Here is a 20,289-nt window from a genome sequence, read left to right on the forward strand (position 1 = left end):
TTTCTAGTCTCCTTGTTTGTCCTGGTGTGAGTGGTATATGTGCCCCACCCCCACCCTACCCCACCCTGCCACACACACCTATATGGTACTTTGTGAACGTTCCTCCTGAGGAGGGCAGGTCAGAGGTCATGAACCCATGAGGACCCCACAAGGGAACAGACACCGCCTGCTGCTGCACCCGGGGAAGGAAACAGATGTTGCTGCTCATTAAAAATTCAATCAGCAGCCTGTCTCCCTCAATTAATCGTGGCTGTCTGTCTGTGGGGAGCAGGAGGGCTTGTGGTAGACTCTGTGAGAATGGAGGCGGGGAGGTACGGTGGTAAACTGTCCTCACGCTGCGCACACAGGGTTAAGTGGCGGTACAGACATGACCCCTCCCCTCGGGGCTTACATACGCTCTGGTGATGCTAGCTGACCCCGGGGATAACCACAAGGAGCCGGTAGAATGGCTGGCAGGCCTGTATCCAGAGACAATCAGACAACCAGTGTTACTGTGCTGGCTACCATGAGCCTTTCAGTCACACCATGGGTTCAGCCATGTCAGCCAGAGGACCTTGTGTCCCTAGTGAGTTCCACTGTCTGCCTTGTGTTGGGTTTCTCCTGCAGTAGTGAGGGAAGGGCCTCAAAGTTGTACCAGGAGGCTCCTGGCCCTCAGTCCCCCCTCCGCTCACAGTGGCTCCCTGACTTTGCCTCTCTGCTGTGCCCTAAGGATTCCTCCCTAGTCACAGGTGACAGGCATGCGGCTGTGACTGTTTATACAGAAAATCAGTCCGTCAGGCGGGGTCTCCCCAGCCCAGCCCAGCCCAGCCCAACTGCCACCTCTCACTTCCTGCCTGAAGGGAGCCTCTCCTGGGGTCTCAAAGCCTAAATATGTGCAAGGGTCCCTCACGTAGGTCCATGTCAGCTGCCAGCAGTATCCACATAGCTATGGGCACTGCTGGGATCTTGGGAGCAGCTCTGTCCTGAGGTGCAGGTCCCCAGGGTGTGTGTGTGTGTGTGTCCTGACTCCATGACCACCCTGTTTTGCCTATAGGAAGCGGGAGTTTCTACCCCGCAGATCCCCTCGGATGCCTCATCTTGGGATTCAGCAGTCTGGTGTCTCAGGCTTCCCTGACATTGCTGAGTTCCTTCTAGAGCTGAGCCAGACCCTGGTAGACCTTGGTCCAGACCTGCTCATAGGAGGCTTTCTCCCTAAATACCTCTTTTATGCTTTCTTTGATTTAAAAAAAATTAGGGGGAGGATGTTTCTAGAATATGGCTCCCCAAAACCTAACTCTGTGTCTTCTTCCGCAGGACTCCGGCTCACGAGGCAGCAGCAGTGGTCGGGAGCGCCTATTGGTGGAGCCGCCTCTGGCCCAGGAAAAGGCCGCGGGCCCCACCATCCCCTCCCACCTACTCAGCACTCCCTACCCCTTTGGCCTTTCCCCCGGCTCAGTTGTACAGGACTCCCGCTTCCAACCACTCAAGTAAGTGCCAGCCTGGGGTCAGGGAGGGCTCAGGGGTGGCTCCAGGCAGGCCTGAGAGTTTGCACCGGCAGAGGTAGATAGAATGCCATTAGTCTCAGTGGCCTGATCTGCCCTGAGGTCCTTGGCCCCATCTGACCTTGTGATCCACCCTTTGCTGAGACAGACTTATCACATGTCCTAAACACATTTAAGCCCATCCTCTGGGTCTGGGGAACAGAGAGCCCCTCTAGCATCTCTATCCACTCGTGGGGACCTTGAGGGGCAGGCACTTCCCCGTCTGTGCAGTCTGGGCTTCATGCCAGGCTGTACCTCACTGAGAGGCAGGACCTGAGCCTGGTGAGGGAGTGTGGCACATTGCCTCTGTTGACCACTTCCCCCTCCCATAGCCTCCAGCGGCCTGTGCACCATGTGGTGCCCCCCAGCACGGTGACCGAGGACTACCTGAGAAGTTTCCGGCCCTACCACACTGCTGAAGACTTACGCATGTCCTCCTTGCCCCCGCTCGGCCTGGACCCAGCCACTGCCGCAGCCTACTATCACCCCAGCTACCTGGCCCCACACCCGTTCCCCCACCCGGCCTTCAGGTGAGGCGTCCCCACTCATGCTGTCCTGTGTGCTAATGATTAGTTCTCAGCAAGGCAAAACCTCTCGGGGCAGGCGTCTGCCAGGGCTTGGGGTCCCAGCACTCAAGGGAGCTATATAATTTTACCCAGCTCCGACTGAGTTGAGTCTTGATGGATGGACTCAGTACCACCTGCTGATGCTCCTTGGTTCCCACTTCTCAGCATCTGCATCCCAGCAGCCAGTTCCCACTAACAGTGTATGATACCTAGACAGTGTGATGGAGACTCTGGAGAGAGAGTCAGGCCATGCCCTCTTCCTTAGGAGCTCCTGGCCTCTTACCACAGCGGGTCACACCAGAGGTCTCTGCCTGCAGCCAGTCTGCCCTTCCGCTCAGTCACCCATGGTCCGGCAGGTCCTAGGCGCCCATGTGGTCTGTTCCTTGTGGCCCCCAACAGTGGACATGCTCTTTGCATGCAGTCTCTGCAGTGCTGAGCCTGAGTAAGCGGTGGCTCGCCCAGTGGAGAGGCGCCGGCTCACCTGCCTGGGTCCCGGCCTTTCTCCTGCAGTGCCAGGGATTCACCTGAGGGCTTCGCATCTGCTAGGCAAGCTTATCCTTTGTGGCTCCTGCACACACCAGTCCTGCCTCTCTGTCTACAGGATGGATGACTCCTATTGCCTGTCAGCCTTAAGGTCTCCGTTCTACCCCATCCCCACCCCTGGCTCCCTGCCTCCACTGCATCCTTCGGCGATGCACCTTCATCTCTCTGGTGTACGGTACCCTCCTGAGCTCTCCCACTCGTCCCTGGCGGCGCTACACTCGGAGCGGATGTCCAGCCTCAGTGCAGAGAGGTAAGCTATGTTTTTAGCAGAGTGGGGGGTGGGGGAGGAGACAGTCGAGCGTGCTTGAGGTCCTCAGCGGGGCCTGGGTTGGTGGTGGCAGGATGCGGTTCTTTGTGTGTAGGTGGCAGCTCTTGCGTGTGGCTGCCCTGCTTTGAGCTGGGGCATGGACATCCCTTTAGCACGCTGCCCTGTTTTCCCTCCCAGGTTGCAAATGGACGAGGAACTGAGGCGGGAGAGAGAGCGGGAGCGGGAACGGGAGGCCGACCGGGAGCGGGAGAAGGAGCGGGAACGGGAGCAGCGGGAGAAGGAGCGGGAGAAGGAGCTGGAGCGCGAGCGGGAGAAGGAACGGGAACGCGAGCTGGAGCGGCAGCGGGAGCAGCGGGCAAGGGAGAAGGAGCTGCTGGCTGCCAAGGCCTTAGAGCCCACCTCCTTCCTGCCTGTGGCCGAGCTGCACGGACTCCGGGGTCACAGCACGGAGGAGCGGCCCAAGCCCTCGGAGCAGCTGACCCCAACCCGAGCAGGTACCTGGACTGAGCTGTGTGGAGGGAATGGCCTGTGCCTGCCCCGGCAGTAAGGGGGTGCCATCCCAACGCTGGCAAGACTGGGAGGAGGTGTGCTCTGGCACCCTGGATGGATCCAGGATCCCATGGGTGCCCCCCAGAACAGCCAAGACGCTAGGAGGGGAGTTGCAGTCACTGCTGGTAGAACCTTGGTTGGTCTCTGCCTTTGCCATGGTGATGGTGAACACTAGATACGCCCACTTCACACCACTGAGATACGCCCAATCTGACCTTTTGTTCTGTGTCAGAGTTCTAAAGCCAAGGCTAGCCTGGGACTCAGTTGTCCCTCAAATTCATAGCTATGGTCCTGTGTCAGCCCCCGAAGTGTTGGGAGCGCAGGCATGAGCTATCCCGATCTTGATTTATTTCATGAAATCTTGATTTATTTCATGAAAATCTTTGTGGTTGATGTCCTTAAAAACATGTAAGTTGCTCTGAGCCAGCCACACACACCACATCTCCTCTCTCCAAGGATGAGGCAGTGTTTCCTTCAGTCCTGGGCTCCGAGCAGGGGCGAGGGCACTGGCGCCCCCACAGTGACCGTGTTTCCTCCCACAGAGAAGCTGAAGGACGTGGGCTTGCAGGCGCCCAAGCCCGTGCAGCACCCTCTGCACCCAGTGCCTGCCCCACACCACACGGTGCCCAGCCTCATCTCCAGCCACGGCATCTTCTCTCTGCCTGGAAGCAGCGCCACCACTGCCCTGCTGATCCAGCGCACCAACGAGGAGGAGAAGTGGCTGGCACGGCAGCGCCGCCTGCGGCAGGAGAAGGAAGACCGCCAGTCCCAGGTGTCCGAGTTCCGGCAGCAGGTCCTGGAGCAGCACCTAGACCTGGGCCGGCCCCCCGTGCCCACAGAGGTGGAGCACAGGCCCGAGAGCACCAGGTGGGTCCTGGGTGGGGCCTCCCTCACATGAGTCAAGTGATGCTGGTGCAAAGTCTGTCTGTCCGTCTGTCCGTCTGTCCGTCCTCTCCTGCTGTTGGTCACATGGCCTGCTTCATCTTCTGTACCACTCCAGCCCTCAGCATCTGTGTTGACCTTCAGAATACAGATAAGTCTCTCATCCCTTCTCCTCCATGCTGAGAAGAGCAATACCTGGAAGTACCCCGGGTGCCCGTCCCTGGCCCTCCACACCTCGCACAGCTGTAGAAAGGCCACTCTGAGGCCCCGCTAGTCTTAAACATCCTGTGCTGGACATAAGGTTCACGCCAAGTCTGAGTCCTCTGGCTCCTCTGCCGTCCACTCGGTCTCCCACATCAGCCTGGTCCTACTTGCTGTCACTGGGATGGGGGCGGGGTCACACACCCGTAGCTAAGAACTGTTAAAATGCTTGTTGGCAGCGGTGTGTGCTGTGCTTGTTTATCCATTGCTGTTCAGAACCTGAGGGGAGCTAAAGAAACCCTGTGCTCTACCTCCCCGGAGTGAGGGGCAGCCTTGGCAGCTTTAAGTGGCACTTCAGCCAGACCAGCAAGACCAGAGGAGCCTAGCAGTGACCCCCTTGGGCCCCTCCCCCACAGACCTTGCTCTTACGTCCGTGTGTTTAGGGCTGACCACCCATTTGGTAGCTTACCCCGTTGCTTGTCCCTGGAGTTCCCTCCCTCTCACATCTCTAGCCCTTCCTGCGCTGGCATGTCAGCTAGTGTTGTCAATATTCAAATCTTGTTTGGGCGGCAGCTTCCCTGTCACGCCTAGATAGCACTGCCTACCTGAGGGATCCTGGTACACTGGCTTCCGGAGTGTGGGGGTTGGGCTGTAGATGGACCAGTCAGGGCTGGGTCCCTAAAAGTCACCTGTCCTCTGTCTTGACCAGTTCTGGATCTCGGTAGTAGTCTACTGTAAAAAGAGGCTTGCAGATGCAGCTCCTGCCTGGGTCTGGAAGAGGGCATGGACCAAGTGGTGAAGGGCGAGGGTCCTGGGCAGAGCTGGACGATGATATAGAGTGGGTTAAGGAAGCTTTTTTGCACATCTGGTGAGGCAAGCTGGAAGTCCTCAGGCCGAGCTCTGGGGCTGCTGCAGTTCTGGCAGGAGCCACAGGGGGGCAGCAGTACAGCCACCATCCTGTGTCTCTGATAACTGCTTCCTCTCCAGGAAGAAATGGCTCTCCTAGCGAGAAGGCATGGTGACAGCCTCTCCCCATATGAGTTCACACCTACCAGGCAGTCTGGTGTGAGCCCAGCAAGCTACCCTGGGCATTCTGGGAGGCTGGGAAGCAGCTCTGGTTCCAAAACTCATGGCTTTGGTTTGTTCTCTCTAGGCCAGGAACAAACCGGCATGAGCAGGGCAGCCGTGAACCCCCACAGCACTTTGGTGGCCCTCCACCACTCATCTCACCCAAGCCCCAGCACCACACCGTACCCACAGCCCTCTGGAACCCAGTGTCTCTGATAGACAATGCTCTGGAGACGCGGCGGGCCGAGAGCCACCCTCTGCATAGCCACCCGACTACTTTTGAGCCCAGCCGCCAGGCCGCCGTGCCACTGGTGAAGGTGGAGCGAGTTTACTGCTCAGAGAAGGCAGAGGAGCCCCGGAAGCGTGAGGCCACACCACTGGACAAATACCAGCCGCCGCCGCCACCACCGCGGGAGGCAGGAAGTCTGGAGCCTCAGACCTTTCCCCACGGACCTGGGCCTTTCCTTACTGAACTTGAGAAGTCAACACAGACCATCTTGGGCCAGCAGCGGCCCTCTCTTTCCCAGGCAACCTCCTTCGGGGAGCTCAGTGGGCCTCTGAAGCCAGGCTCTCCGTACTGCCACCCCACAGCGAGGGGCCCCGATCCAGCCTACATCTACGATGAGTTTCTTCAGCAGCGACGGAGGCTGGTCAGCAAACTGGACCTGGAGGAACGCAGGCGGCGCGAGGCTCAGGAGAAAGGTCTGGCCTCCTGAGTGGGTCCCAACCTTCCTGGGAATGGGGGTTCATCAGGACGGGGAGACTCCAGTGCCAGCTGCTCACCTCTCTTCTCCCACTTTTAGCTTCCAGTGCAATTTTTAAAAAATTGGTTTCAGATAGCAGGTTCAGACTTCTGAACCTCACACAGGCAAGGATAGGGCCCCTTGCCTGTCCTGCATTTTGAGGCACATTATCCCAAAATGGGGAGTCACAGCCTGTCTGCCAAGACGTTACTGCAGACATGTTACTGATAATTGATGGACAGAGGCTGGTCAGGTGACTTTAAATATAATAGTGTGACGTTACACAGAGAAACAGCCCAGCAGGGCGTCACACAAGGGTAGTGACAGTTGAGGGCATGTCCTCCAGGGGATAAGGACAGCAGCTGACACTGCCCCGACGGAGCTTGCTTGGGGTTAGGCATCTCCTTCCTGTCTCTGCCCGAAGGTCCTAAGAAGGTCAAGAGAACCAGTAGGGGCTGTAGCTAGAGAAGCAGGCCCCTGCTGAGGGTAACTGCCTCAGGCTATTCTAGGCCCCTGAATCCATATGGCCTGTCTGGTGTCACACCTAGCTCCTCTTAGCTCCGCTTCTGCAGCGCTGGTCAGGATAGCTTTAGGGCCTGGCTGGGGCCTTTCTATCAGTTTACTTTGAGAAGGAATGGGGCCGCTCTGTGGTTTTTAGCTGCCTTCCCACGAGGGTCACAGCAGGGGTCATATGTTCACAAAACCACGGTCACCAGGCCTCTGTCAGGTATGCTCTGCTCTGAGCCTAGGGAGTCTCCCTGCAGGCGTCCAGGCAGATGGGAAGGGGCCAAGCCCTCTGAGCCAGAGTCCTCGCAGGTGCCTGCAGGTCCAGCCCAGGGGTCTCGCTCCCATGCCCCCGGGTGCACGTGTCCACAGAGCATCCCGAGTTCTGAGCCTGGCTCAGTGCACACGTTTTTTTGCCATCAGGGTACTATTACGACCTCGATGACTCGTACGACGAGAGTGACGAGGAGGAGGTCAGGGCACATCTCCGCTGTGTGGCTGAGCAGCCGCCCCTCAAACTGGACACGTCCTCAGAGGTAACCGGTCCCTCCTTGACTCTGGTACACCCTGGGCTGGCTGGGTAGTTGGGGCCTACCTCTTGGCTACCTCTGTGGCCTAGCTCTGGGTCAGACTGCAAGGAGCAGGGGGGGCAGTGACTACACAGTATGAAGGGCAGTGTGAAGCTGACGGTGGGGACGTCACACTCCGTTTGTTTTCTTTCCTGATCTAGAAGCTAGAGTTCTTGCAGCTTTTTGGCTTGACCACCCAACAGCAGAAGGAGGAACTGGTGGCGCAGAAGCGCCGGAAGCGGAGGCGGATGCTCAGAGAGAGAAGCCCGTCGCCACCTGCCGTTCAGTGCAAGCGACAGACGCCTTCCCCCAGGCTGGCTCTGTCCACCCGCTACAGCCCCGACGAGATGAACAACAGCCCCAACTTTGAGGAGAAGAGGAAGTTCCTGACCTTCTTCAACCTGACACACATCAGTGCGGAGAAGAGGAAAGGTACGGCCTTCCTCCGGCCTGCACACACAGGGCAGGGTGCTCCTGGGCGGCTCTCTCTGGTAGGCTTTTGTCCCTTGGTGTTTCTGTCACACTCTACTCTGGCCCATGTCCTGTTTGGATGGGAAGACTGAGGTGCCTGGATGGACAGCCAGTGCCTGTCAGGCCCCCCCTACCATCCTCCTGCACTTGGTTGGAGTGCCTGCAGGACTTTCCCTGGGACTGAGAGGGTGTGCTCAGGGTTTGCGTACCACAGGCCCCTCCTCTTGGGGTTGCCAGTGATCTCTACTGAGCACTGTTCCTGCTGCTAACAGGCCTGGAGAGTGAGCTCGTGGGTGGCCTGGAGACGCCCAGCCTACAGAGCTAAGTACAGCTTGCCCAAAAAGATGCTTCCAGATCAGTCTGGTACCCTAGGCCCATGTTAGAAAAGAGACTTGGGACTGGAATCCACGATATAGAAGACAAGGCGTGGCCAAGGCCTGCCAAGGCTACCCTGATCGGCTCAACACCCATCTTGGGCTGAGGCTTGATGTTCACAGCCATGCCCCTATGTGCTTCATGCCCCTTAAGGGGACTGGCCTCCTCTGGAAGACTCCCAGGAAAACGGTGCCTCCCACTTTCTGGTTGGTCTGACAGGCTTCTTTATTGGCGATGGCAGTTTCTTTTTCCTTTTTAACAAGCATGGTGGAGGTCTCACTTTTCATGCAAGGGTTACTGACGGGCTGACTGCCAGAGCAAGCCCCTGGACACGCACCTAGCTGTTTTGCAAGCTGATTTTTCACCTGGCTTTGTGTCTAAAGGACGCCGTCCGTCGGCACCGAAGCCACTTAAGTTTCAGAGTTGGCAGGAAGAGCCACTGAACCGGGGATCTGCAGTGTGGAATACTCAGGGGTCTGCACTCCTTCGTGGCAAATTGCTATGACCCTAGGCCGGGAGCACGCTCCCTTCCTTGGTCTCTGCCCTTGTGTCAGGGGCCATCCCTGGTCTTCAGATCGGGATACCTGCTGAGAAGGAAGTTACCATGGAAACCCCCAGGTGGCTGCTGCTTGTAACTGAAGACTGTGACTGTCTGGAGCCCAGCAGGGACAGCCGGCTGCTGTCACCTGCTTCTTCCTGTGGGCAGCGCTGGCCAGCCGGCCGTGATGCTTGCTTTTGGTGCCTCTTGGTGTGAAGGGCTTGTACCTGCCAGTCATGGTGGCCAGACCCTGCCCTTCCTCCCCTCTCAAATTGCTGCTAACCTGGGGCTGCTTTCCTCGCAGACAAAGAGAGGCTTGTTGAAATGCTCCGAGCCATGAAGCAGAGAGCACTGTCCGCAGCAGACTCAGTGACAAACTCTTCGAGGGACAGTCCTCCCATCTCCCTAAGTGGTAAGGGAGGGACACCCCACCCGCCAGCGTCCTGTAGATTGGGCGACAGGGTTAGAGGTGGCGCTCGAAGTCTACGTCTCTGCTGTGAACTTTACTGGAAGTGCAGGGCTGGCTTCTCTCCATCCCTCTCCATCTTGGCTGAGCTGAGCCTCGGGAAGCAGTGCAAACTGGAAGGTGGGCGTGAAGGTCAGGGGAGGGCGCTGACTTCCACGGTGCCGCCCCTTCAGCTGCAGGCTGTAGCCATCACTACCCACGAGGATGGGCCCGAAGCCCACCGAATGCCCTGCCTGGGCTCTCCAGACTGTCTCCAGCACCTGCTTTCTCTCTCTGCTTCTCTGCTGCTCTCTGATTGAAGAAAGCTGAAGCCTTGCAGTGCAGCCTCTGGCTAGCTCCTGTCCTCACCTGCTCTCTCTGATTTGGATGAAGTTACTCCTACCTTCTCATCGCTTTCTGCTCTCTCTCTCCACCTGTCCCCTGGGAACTTGTTCAGGGTTGGACTTGCTGCTAAACAGGCCACTCCTCCAACTCTTAACCTCGTGCACAGTGTTAACATGGGGTACACACACTGGGTCTTTCTGCACTTGTAAGCTCTGGAGATGTGTAGTGTCTGCATGCCTTCCTGTTCCACAACTCATAATGCCCCCCTCATTTTCTGTCTCTCCAAGAACCAGCCACACAGCCAGCTCCTCTAGAGACGGATCAGCCTGTCGGGGTCCCTGCCTCCTTGTCAGATGTCCCAAAGGCCGCGGAGACTGGGAGACTGGAACAGCTCCGGCCCCAGGAGCTCTTGAGAGTCCAGGAGCCGGCTCCTCCCAGCGGTGAGAAGGCCAGGCTGAGTGAGGCCCCTGGTGGCAAGAAGAGCCTGAGCATGCTCCATTACCTCCGGGGCGCTGCGCCCAAGGACATTCCTGTGCCGTTGTCTCACAGCGTCAACGGGAAGAGCAAGCCCTGGGAGCCTTTCGTGGCCGAAGAGTTTGCACATCAATTCCATGAGTCCGTGCTGCAGTCCACACAGAAGGCTCTGCAGAAGCATAAAGGTAACCAACCGGCCACAGGTCCCCTGTCACCTGTCACAGTACTGGGTGACACAGGCCATTTACATGGTGATGGTACCGGTTAACCCTTTAATGCCTGTGAATCACTCGGGGAGGGGAGATCCAAGCCTTGATCACTTCCCAGGCTTGTAGCAGGGCCTAATGTACCTGCCCGAGAACCACACACATTTGGGACAGCTAGCAAATGACAGTTCAGGAAGGCCGTGTCCTCTTTGTATGCACGGCCCACAGCTGTTGCTTTCCCCGGATCTGCATGGGCTTACGTGGAGAGTGGTTCTTTGCCGGGGCCCAGTGAATGTAGGGACAGCGACGTCTCCTGCCCTGCTCACCCAGGTGGAATAAGTGTGTGTGTGTGTGTGAGAGAGAGAGAGAGAGAGAGAGAGAGAGAGAGAGGCCCCAGCAGGGGAAATTGACTAGCCATGCCAGTCTGTGTCTAAGGGCTTCACATTGTGAAGGCTGAGCTCTCAGTGTTTGTCACAGTTGACTCTGCTGCTGGGACCCAGGATCAAAGGCGAGCGCTAGGTTGGCTAAGGCTAAGTGGAGGCAGAGACTGCGTTCCTGAGGCTCGCAGGCCAGCCAGACTAAACCAGACAGGAAAGCCAGAGCGGAGGCCATCAGTGCTGACCTCTGACCTCGCCACTGAGGGGAAGCTCCTGGAGAAGTGTCAGCTTTGGCCAGAGGCTGTCTGCTCCCTGCTCCTTAGGGTGGCGTCTAAGGGACGTGTCACTGGGCAGCGTTCAGGTGGTGCCACCAGCGGAGCTGAAGCCCCTCCCGTTGGAGGCCACAGTCCCTGTCCCTGTCCCTGCTCAGGCAGCACACTGTGCTTACAAAGTTGCTGTCAGTCGAGCCCCTGCCCCTCAAGATCACATTTTCCTCTCCCCAGGGAATTGTGCTTTGCTATCTGCAGAGCAGAGCCACAAAGTCGACACGGCAGTCCACTACAACATTCCCGAGCTGCAGTCCTCCAGCAGGGTCCCCTTGCCCCAGCACAATGGACAACAGGAGCCCCTGACGGGGAGGAAGGGCCCTCCTATGCAGGAGGTGGACCAGGACTCTGAGGAGGACTCGGAGGAGGACAGCGAGGAGGAAGCTGAGGAAGCCCCCAGGCGCCAGTGGCAAGGGATTGAGGCAATCTTTGAAGCTTACCAGGAACACATAGAAGGTAGGGGTTTGCGCGGATGGGTAATCGTCAGATTCAGTCTGTCTACTCTAGAGGCCGTCTGCTCCCTGCTCCTTAGGGTGGAAGGGGCTCTTTCAGGTGGCATCTGAGGGACGTATCACTGGGTAATCAATGCTAAGACATTGATTTTCTTGCAGGGCAAGCCTATGGTATAGTTTGTACCGCAGCCCTGCTATGGTGGGACATTACAGAATATTGCCTGGTTTCCACACATAGCTGAGCTCTGGCCAGCCCTAATCACCATGCTGTGAGCCCACACTGAAGATTCTAGGTGTTTTGTCTAAGCCCGAGTTGCACAACCACAGCCCTAGAGAGAGGTGGTGGCCCCGTTTACTGTGTGCAGCTCCCTGGCCCATCTCCCAGTACTTGGGCCCAGCACTGCCTTTGGCTTATCTCTAGGCTACCTCCTTCCTCCCATACCTTACCTTTCTCTTTTTGGCAAATTACTAAAGCCGTAAATACTGCATGTGAGTTCAGGGTCTCACTCAGTAGGCCAGGTCCCCTAGTACTTGTGGGCTCCTCCTGAGTGCTGAGGTCATAGGCGTGAGCTACTGAAAATTGAAAGGCATTGGGAACTGGATACCAACTGAAGAACTCAGATTTCTAGAGCAGAAGCACCTATTCGAGTTTGCCTTTCCTCAAAAGGCACCGTCCCCTCTCCCACGTTTTGGGATTATTGGGTTTACCCATTCACTGTTCCTATCCTGCAAAAACGGAGTCCAGCCGCATCTCAGACAGAATGCATGGCAATGCTTTCCTGGGTGTGCCAGGACACCTCCCTGAGTTGTCCCTGTCATTCTGAGGACACATCTGTTGTGTGGCAGCAGCGCCCCTATGGCAGCTCACTCTGGCTTGTCCTTAGCAGCTGTGTGAATTTCAGGATCTTGTCAAACCCTGAGAGGGTTTCCCGTTCCCTGTGGCCCACTCTCCATGGCTGACACAAGTGTAGCTTGTGGTTGTGCACAGCCCTCCCCACGTGAATCAGAACAGGGACAGTGCTTCTCCAGTCTGCGTATTTCTATCCTTGTCACCTGTCTTGGTTGTAAAACTTGAGGCAGCCTAAGCTTTCTTCCTCCGTCAGGTTTTGTCTTCCTCTCTTTCCTTTCCTACTTTGTTTGCTCCACGGTTGATGAGTGTCTGTTAGTCCACATGGTCGTGTCGTTAACCGAAGCACTCTGTGGTAGTGTCTCAGTGAATCAAGGATGCTTTTTCTGCCTGCACCACTGACATCGCAGTTTCTCCCAGTTTTCCTCACTGCACTGAGGTGGCCGTGCCTGGCCGCATCGGTGCAGCAAAGAACACGCTGCATGGTTTGAAGACACGCTGCCTCCTAAAAAGATGACACATCGCTACCTCTCGTCTTTTCAGAGCAAAACCTGGAGCGGCAGGTGCTACAGACGCAGTGCCGGCGGCTGGAGGCGCAGAACTACAGCCTCAGCCTGACTGCAGAGCAGCTGTCTCACAGCATGGCGGTGAGTCGGCCATGGGCTTTGTACAGGCACCCCCAGAGAGGACCGGTCTGCTCCTGAGAAATCAGAATTCAGTGCCAGGCTTTAGCTCCCAGGGGGCAGGCAGATCTGGGAGGTTGAGGTCAGCCTGGGACGCATAGTAAGGTCCTGTGTTAGGAATAAAAAGATGTTATCTGAGGAGAGGCCCTTGTGCCCGCCCCAGGGTGAGCACACGTGCGGGGCCGGTCAGACCTGGGATTCAGAGCCTGAGCTGAGGCAGCAGTACACACTGGTTCTCTGGGAGCGAACCTCCAGGTCACTCACACTGCTGTGTACAGATGGTTCTGACGTGCATCTTCTCCCCAGGAGCTTCGGAGTCAGAAACAGAAGATGGTCTCTGAGCGGGAGCGGCTCCAGGCGGAGCTGGACCACTTGCGGAAGTGCCTTGCCTTGCCCACCATGCACTGGCCTAGGGGCTACTTTAAGGGATATCCGAGGTGACGGTTTCCCTTGCACTAGGCTGAACCTATAGTATAGAAATATTATCTATTTTATTACCTTGAATATTTAATATTTTTCACTGGGAGGTTTGAAGCTTACAAATTGAGAACGTGCCATGCATGAAGCGAAGGGTTCCAGGCTCCAGAGAGGAGATCACCTCGACGCCAGTGTCACCGAGGCACCTGTCTCAGCTAGGACTCAGTTTCTCTTTCTGAGGTCGGCGTTATTTCCTCTCTCCCCCACGTCATCCTCCTCCGACACTGACGTCCACCGTGCATGTGGCTGAGGGAGAGAGCCAGCTGGTTGTTTCTGGTATAGCTGTGCCACAAGAGCCCAGCTTGCTGTTGCTGCGGCCCTGGGGTTTAACCTCTTCCTGCCAGGAGCGGGACTAATACACCGGGAAGGCTGGGTGCGTACAAGCAAAGGGCTCCCCATCAGTCCCATCCGTCGCCTTCCCGCAAGCGAATGAGCGTCATCATCGAAGCCACCGCTCCTGGGAGCACATGAGCTTCTCCCTGGAACAGCTCTTAGGAAAAGAGGCAAACCCACACCCAAAAGTACCTTGTTTTCCTTGGGGAAGATGCGTGGAGCTGTCCACAGATAGCCTACCCACTGGATTGCTACCGCCGTGTGTGGTGTTTTCATACAAACGTATGTTTTGAGAGGAAAGTCAAAGGTGCTTCAGCCTTGTACTGTGTATATATTAAAAAAAAAAGTTTTGTATGTTTTTATTACTTTAATTATTGTTATAAAAAGCCTGCCATTTTTAATATGTGGTTTGGGGAATTTTGTTTGTTTTTCCTGTTTGGGGGTTTCCTTTGGTTTTTTTGTTTGTTTGTTTCTGTTTTTTCTGGATTTTAAAAAAAGAAAACCTTGCTTTTAGTGTTTGTACTGCTGCTGGTCAGAATGTTAAATGCTCAGTTCTAGGAAGCAGGAGAGCTCACTTGTGCAGTGTCCCACACAGCAGGGCTGAGGGGCCTAGGGCTGCCTGCTCTCCAAAGCAGATGACCCACGTGCGGCAGGGACTCGGCAAAGCTGTGAGGAGCTGAGCTCCCGAGCCAGGCACAGCTCTGGCAGAAAGAAAGCTCAATGCTGAGGATCTCCTTCCCAGCTTCAGCACTCAGTCAGGGCTGACCAACTTGAAAGAGAACCTCTTCCTGCCAGAGCCTCCGACTGTCCTCCATCAGAGAGGGGAGAGGAGGCCGAGCCCACCCTCAGCCACCAGGCTCAGTGGCTGTACAGAGCAGCTGGCTGACATCTGTCCCTGTCCCTGCTCCACCCCTGCCCCTACCTGCACCCCTCTGCCAAGAAATGTCTGGTTCTCAGCAAACTCAGACGAGGCAGTGCCACCAGGCCTGTCAGCCGTCAGCAAAGCACCTTCCTCTGCCCACAGCCAGTCAGAGAAAACGATCCAAAGGAGGGCAGAGGCCGCACACCCTGGGCCGAGTCCTGCCCGGCTTCCCAATTAAATGCTGCTTGTGCCCAGTGCTGCTTTCCCAGGCTCACCCCACCTCCATGACTAGAAGCTTCTGCTAATCTGCTTGGTAAATGTCTCCTGGGAAAGGCAGAACCCATAACTTCAAGACACGCACAGTCCCTTCCATCGTCCCACAGGAGTTCCTCTGGCTGAGTATGCCATCCAGAGCAAGCGATGCCCTCCCAGGTCAGTCTGGGGCACAAGCTGAGCCACTGACCTTGCCTGCCCTGGAGCTTCTAGGGCCACCTCTAGCATCTGGAGACTGAATATCCCCACGCTCATAAGTAAAGTGACAATCAGAACCAGGTACAAGCCAGTAAAGCGGCAGGTGACTGCCACTCAGCCCACATACGGCATTCTTCCCATCCCACAGTCTTAGAGCCAGATGAGGCTAACAAGACCACAGTAGCCCCCTTCCCAGGTACCACACCGTCCCTGGAGATCCCTCCAGCCTATCCCTGCTATAGATCTGCTCTAGACTGGACTGTGAAATCAGCATGTATGTGAAAATCCCAGTCCTTGACCATGTCTCCCACTCCACCTTCAAGTGATCGCTACCATCTGTCCTGGGTGGGATACACCGAGCTAGTAACGGGTGTCGGATCAGATCTTTTAAAAACACTTGTCTCATGTAATTGAGACCCGCCACCATCGCAGATGAGTGACGGAGAGAAGGCTGTCAACACTTCGGTACATGGTGATCTTAAAAACACCCACCTGCAAATCACACCAGACTGTACCACTAGGGCATCCAGAACAAGCCCCACCCGAACAGTGGGGGGGCCACAGCCAGGCTCACAGCACTGAGAGTCTCAACCAGCTAAGCTAAATTGCAAACTAGATGCCTCCTGCCCCTGCCCTCAGCTGCCCAGGCCCCAGCATGGAGATGGCCTGCACAGCAGGCTCAGCACCTCTGAGGTGTGCATTAGCCACTTATAGCAGCAGTCTGTACTCTTTCAAGTACGCAAGCTTTGACTTCACTACTTGCCGTAGCCTGTCCCCACTGTCTATCCAGTGCTTACTTCAACCCTAGAGGCTGCCTTGACCTGAGGAGGCATCTCACTGGTTCCGTACTTGTGTGTGCCCTACGCCTAACTGCTGGGGCCCTGGGGCCCTGGACCCATACCCAGGCAGGAGGGCGGACGGGTGCCTCGGTCGCTCTGGGGGCAGTTTAGATGCTGTGAAATTAAACCCGTTCTAAGTGTACTTGTTTGAATTAACTGTATTGTAATATTATTTGTTGAATGTAGTAATTAGGTATTTATGAATATATTGCTGTAATTTCTGACATCCCAAAAAATAAAATCTTCCTAAATCATGTTAAGACGAAATTCATCTTTTTGTTTCACCACCCCCACTCTCACGCCCAGCCTCAACTACATACAGCTTTCCACAGGCCAAGCTTGAAGACACTTGAGCTGAGCTGGCCCGAACACTCGCTGTGCTTGGCGTGCAGTCCTTGGTGGAAGAGAAAGGCTGGTGGCTTCTCTGTTCAATGGAGTTGAACTTGCAATATGGCTGACCTCTGACAAAGACGGGCAGCGACCTCACCAGTGTTCCACACTCTTCCTCCAATCTCCGCCACACAGGGCACACAGCAGGGTTTGCAGAGCAGCGGCCTCTGACTAGAAGTCCTGTGACTGAGTGCTCTCGGAGGGCTGGAGGTTTGTGCGGAGCTTGTACATGTGGTTGAGGGCCTGGGTGAGGAAGGCCCCGCTGCTGCTGATCTCCATCAAGGTCAGGTTGTCCAGCTGAAACACAAAAGCAAGTGAGCAGAGGAAGTCTTCTCGGCTTTAAGGAAAAGCTAGACTGCTCAACCGTGAGTTGTTGGTCCCTGGTACTGAGGGTGTAGGCAGGCTCTCACGAGAGCCATACCCCCAAGTCCCAGTGAGCCACTGCTCAAAGCACAGCTTCAAATCCCTGTTCCATGCTGAGCAGGTAGCATGGCCTGACAGCTCCCTGGGAAGCGGTCACACTGGCAGGCAGTGCCCACTGGCACCGGGCAGGGACAGGAGAGCCATGCCTACCTTGGCATGTGCCTCTTGCTGCCGCACAAAACTGTCAGCAGACACTCGAAGCTTGGCCATGCGTGTGTCCCACAGATCTTTGATCAGTGTCCGGATGGCGTCTGCTTTGGGGATGTTGTCAGAAGCACTGAAGAGATACAGAGGCAGAAATACAGAAGCACTCAGTAAGTTTACCGGGGACAGGCAGAAATGGCTGCTTCAAACAGCAGCATAGGGGAAGGACAGCCTAGCAGTTAGTGCTTTGTGCCCTTCCCGAGGATACCAGTTCCTCTGACAGCATCCAGCAGGCAATGCCCAACTGCTTATACCAAGATACAATGCATCCTAGCCTCTGTGGACCCGGAAAGTGAAGTGGGTCACAGCACAGAAACGAATCTTTGTAAACTTGAGCACATGACTGTGACCCTGGTACTCAGAAGGATGAAGCCAGGAGAATCAGAAGTTCAAGGATACATAGAGACTCCATTTGAAAGGGGTCGGGGGAGCCTCACACAGACTTGAGAGAATCCTGGGGCTCTGTTCTTTCCTTGGGTTAGGATGTCGGCAGGTAAAGTTTAGCAACCACGGCCAGTGGCTACACAGAATGACAAAGCAGTGACAAACTGAAAGCCAGGAGTGGAAACTAGAATCCCAGCACGTGGACATACATGCAGGATAGTATAAATCTTGTAAACAATAACACAATGGAGGGGCTCGAGACAGCTCAACAGTTACCAGCACATACTGCTCTTGAAAGGACCCAAATCAGCTCCCAAAAACCTCCATGGAACAGCTAACGACTTCCTGAAATTCCAGCTCCAAGAGATCCAATTCGCTCTTGTTTCCTTGGGCACTGCACTTACACACACATAACCACACAGACACAAACACATGTAATTAAAAAGGAATAAGAATATGTCTTTAAATGAAAACTGAGAAATTGGACAGTTGGGACACTCCCTTCAGGATAACAACAGCCTCTGCTGTGTAATTTATCTCAAGTTGGGATGGAGGCTGGCTCACCACTACCCAGCTTAAAAAATTAATTGCGCCGGGCGTGGTGGCACACGCCTTTAATCCCAGCACTCGGGAGGCAGAGGCAGGCGGATTTCTGAGTTCGAGGCCAACCTGGTCTACAAAGTGAGCTCCAGGACAGCCAGGGCTATACAGAGAAACCCTGTCTCGAAAAACCAAAAAAAAAAAAAAAAAAATTAATTGCGTTCCTTGGCCAGATAAATTACACAGTAAGGTTTTGTTTTGTTTTTTGACAGTGTCTGGGAGCTGGAGAGACGGCTCAGTGGTTAAGAGCACTGGCAGGTCTTCCTGAGGTCCTGAGTTCGGTTTCCAGCACCCACATGGCAGTCCATGTGACTCCTTGTTCTAGGAGATCTGACTCCCTCACACGTGCAGGCAAAACAAAACAGACAGGGTCTTACTGCATAGCCCAAGGTGGCCTGGAAGTCCTAAAGTAGACCAAACTGGAACTCAGCGGCCCATCTGTCCCTATCCCCCACCCCTCTCAGTGCTGGGATTAAAAGTGCGATGCCACCCGCAATGACCTCAGGGTCTGGAAATGCTTAATCCACCAGGAGTGAGAGTCTGGTTCTCAGTCACTCTTCAAGGCTCTCCCCTTTCCCAGCACTGCCCCCCACTTTGCCATTCTCCCGCAGAGCTCTGCGGATGCCAGCTCCCTGGGCCTCCCCATAAACACAGAGCCCATGGCCCATTGTGTGCCCACACTGATCCCCAACCCCCCAAAGCACACGGAGTCACAGTGCCTTATAGCTCCTCCCACCTCAGCTCTCTCTCTCTGCTCCTCGGGACACTCTGCTGTCCTGCTCAACTCTGCGGTCCTTACACGCCTTCTCTGACCCCACCAGGCCTGGCTGTATCCTATGGACGCCCATGGGCACTGACTGTTTGGCGGTTTTATGACCAGTTCACAGGGTCACATTGTACTCTTACCCAAATGGGAACTCAGGCCCACATGACCATGTTTACAGCATATTGTTAGAGGACAGAATGCCCTCCCATCTCTACAGGAGCACTTGAGGAGCACTGCTCTCAGAAGGAGCAGTGACAGCAGTCCTACTGTCCAGCTGCTCTAAGAGCAGCACAGTTCTGGTCTTGGTGCCGGTTCTGCTCCCACACAGCTGAGGGGGCAGTGTCTAGCCAGATGCTAAGTAAGTTAGGCCTGGGCATCTGCTTACACTCAGCGCCCCTGTGTAAGGCTTGCTGGAGACAGCCCCTGCCCATCTAGGACAGTGGGCACGATGGCACAGCACATGGAGGACTCCAAAACTGCACTGTGGCACACGCCAGAGCAGAGCTCTGCAGACCCTAGGCAAGGAAGAAAGACCTGGAGCAAGAGGACCACTAAAGCCCAGAGTTCAAGACCAGTGTAGGCCATATAGCAAGACTCTATATCAAACAAACAAACCAAAAAACCTGTTCTGCAACAGACAGACCACTGGGATCATAAAAATACAGACTGAGAGCAAAGGAGAGCAGTGAGAGATGGGGATGGGGGGGGAGATGGGGATGGGGGAGAGATGGGGATGGGGGAGAGATGGGGATGCTTACCTGCTGTGAGCACTCTGACTAGAGACTGAAGCTAGAAAGGCTAAGGGCTACAGCCAGGGCAGCACCAGGCAGCCTACCCACTACATGGAGAATAAACCAGAAGACCGAGTTGGGACAGATATGAACGCTCAAACCCAGAGCTTGCCAGGGCACAGCTATCGCTATGGCTCAGGACCAGCACCCACTCAACACCCTTGACCAGTCCTGTGACAGACGCAGGGAACCCAGATCCGTACACTTTCAGGGAAAGTTGGACTCAATGAAGCTCATGTACCTAGAGAAAAGGCTGCTGCTAGACTGTCAGCGGCCACACTACACCCCAGTGACAGGTGACAGGCCAGGAATGTAAGAACCCAAGGAGGAGAGAGAAAGAACAGGCGAGAACAGAGACGGCCTGGCCACCCTGCAGACACCTCCTCCAGGTCACCTGTATGAGAAACTGGGTGTCTGAGGCACCACGGACTGGGCAGGGGAGCAGGAGGAGACTCGGGTCATGGAGGGGAGGCGCTGTTCCGGTGCTAACTCACTGATTCAGCAGGAGCTTCGTGATCTCCATGTAGTGGGGGCTGGGCACTGGGGTGAATGTCTCCTCCTTCCGCTCCTCATCCCGCATCTGTTCCAGTTTCTCTGAAACACAGACGTCAGGATGCTTCACCATCACCGCAACAAAGAGAAAACACTCGGGTTGGGTTTGGTTTTTTAAGACATGGGTTCTCTGTGTATCCCTTGGATGTCCTGGGCTCGAACTCAGAAAGCCACCTGCTTCTGCCTCCAAAGTGCTGGGATTAAAGGCATGCACCCCTCCTGAATGAGAAAACTTTTTTTTTTTT

General features: G+C 55.6%; 2 protein-coding genes across 6 annotated transcripts in view; one reads left to right on the forward strand and one right to left on the reverse strand.

Annotated features, from left to right (window-relative positions):
• Positions 1-14,108, forward strand: part of Gse1 (Gse1 coiled-coil protein) — a 353,997-nt gene extending 339,889 nt beyond the window's left edge. For 4 of the 5 annotated variants that reach the window (XM_021169947.2, XM_021169948.2, XM_029480386.1 and 1 more), the window contains 13 exons: positions 1,294-1,466; positions 1,853-2,050; positions 2,688-2,879; positions 3,075-3,391; positions 3,989-4,313; positions 5,683-6,299; positions 7,268-7,380; positions 7,575-7,845; positions 9,102-9,209; positions 9,875-10,246; positions 11,148-11,426; positions 12,813-12,916; positions 13,259-14,108. In XM_021169947.2, the coding sequence (XP_021025606.2) occupies positions 1,294-1,466; positions 1,853-2,050; positions 2,688-2,879; positions 3,075-3,391; positions 3,989-4,313; positions 5,683-6,299; positions 7,268-7,380; positions 7,575-7,845; positions 9,102-9,209; positions 9,875-10,246; positions 11,148-11,426; positions 12,813-12,916; positions 13,259-13,393 (3,204 nt within the window). In that variant the 3' untranslated portion in view covers positions 13,394-14,108. The remainder of the gene's footprint in view (positions 1-1,293; positions 1,467-1,852; positions 2,051-2,687; positions 2,880-3,074; positions 3,392-3,988; positions 4,314-5,682; positions 6,300-7,267; positions 7,381-7,574; positions 7,846-9,101; positions 9,210-9,874; positions 10,247-11,147; positions 11,427-12,812; positions 12,917-13,258) is intronic. The other variant, XM_029480385.1, reaches the window with a different exon arrangement.
• A 1,968-nt stretch (positions 14,109-16,076) lies between these two features.
• Gins2 (GINS complex subunit 2) overlaps positions 16,077-20,289 on the reverse strand; it is a 7,369-nt gene continuing 3,156 nt past the window's right edge. Inside the window, exons 3-5 of the mRNA XM_021169950.1 lie at positions 19,987-20,086; positions 16,898-17,024; positions 16,077-16,621 (exon numbers count right to left, since the gene is read on the reverse strand). Coding sequence (XP_021025609.1) covers positions 16,496-16,621; positions 16,898-17,024; positions 19,987-20,086 — 353 coding nt within the window. The 3' untranslated portion in view covers positions 16,077-16,495. The remainder of the gene's footprint in view (positions 16,622-16,897; positions 17,025-19,986; positions 20,087-20,289) is intronic.

The sequence above is a fragment of the Mus caroli genome, chromosome 8, assembly GCF_900094665.2.
Source record: "Mus caroli chromosome 8, CAROLI_EIJ_v1.1, whole genome shotgun sequence".
Classification (NCBI taxonomy): Eukaryota; Metazoa; Chordata; class Mammalia; order Rodentia; family Muridae; genus Mus; species Mus caroli.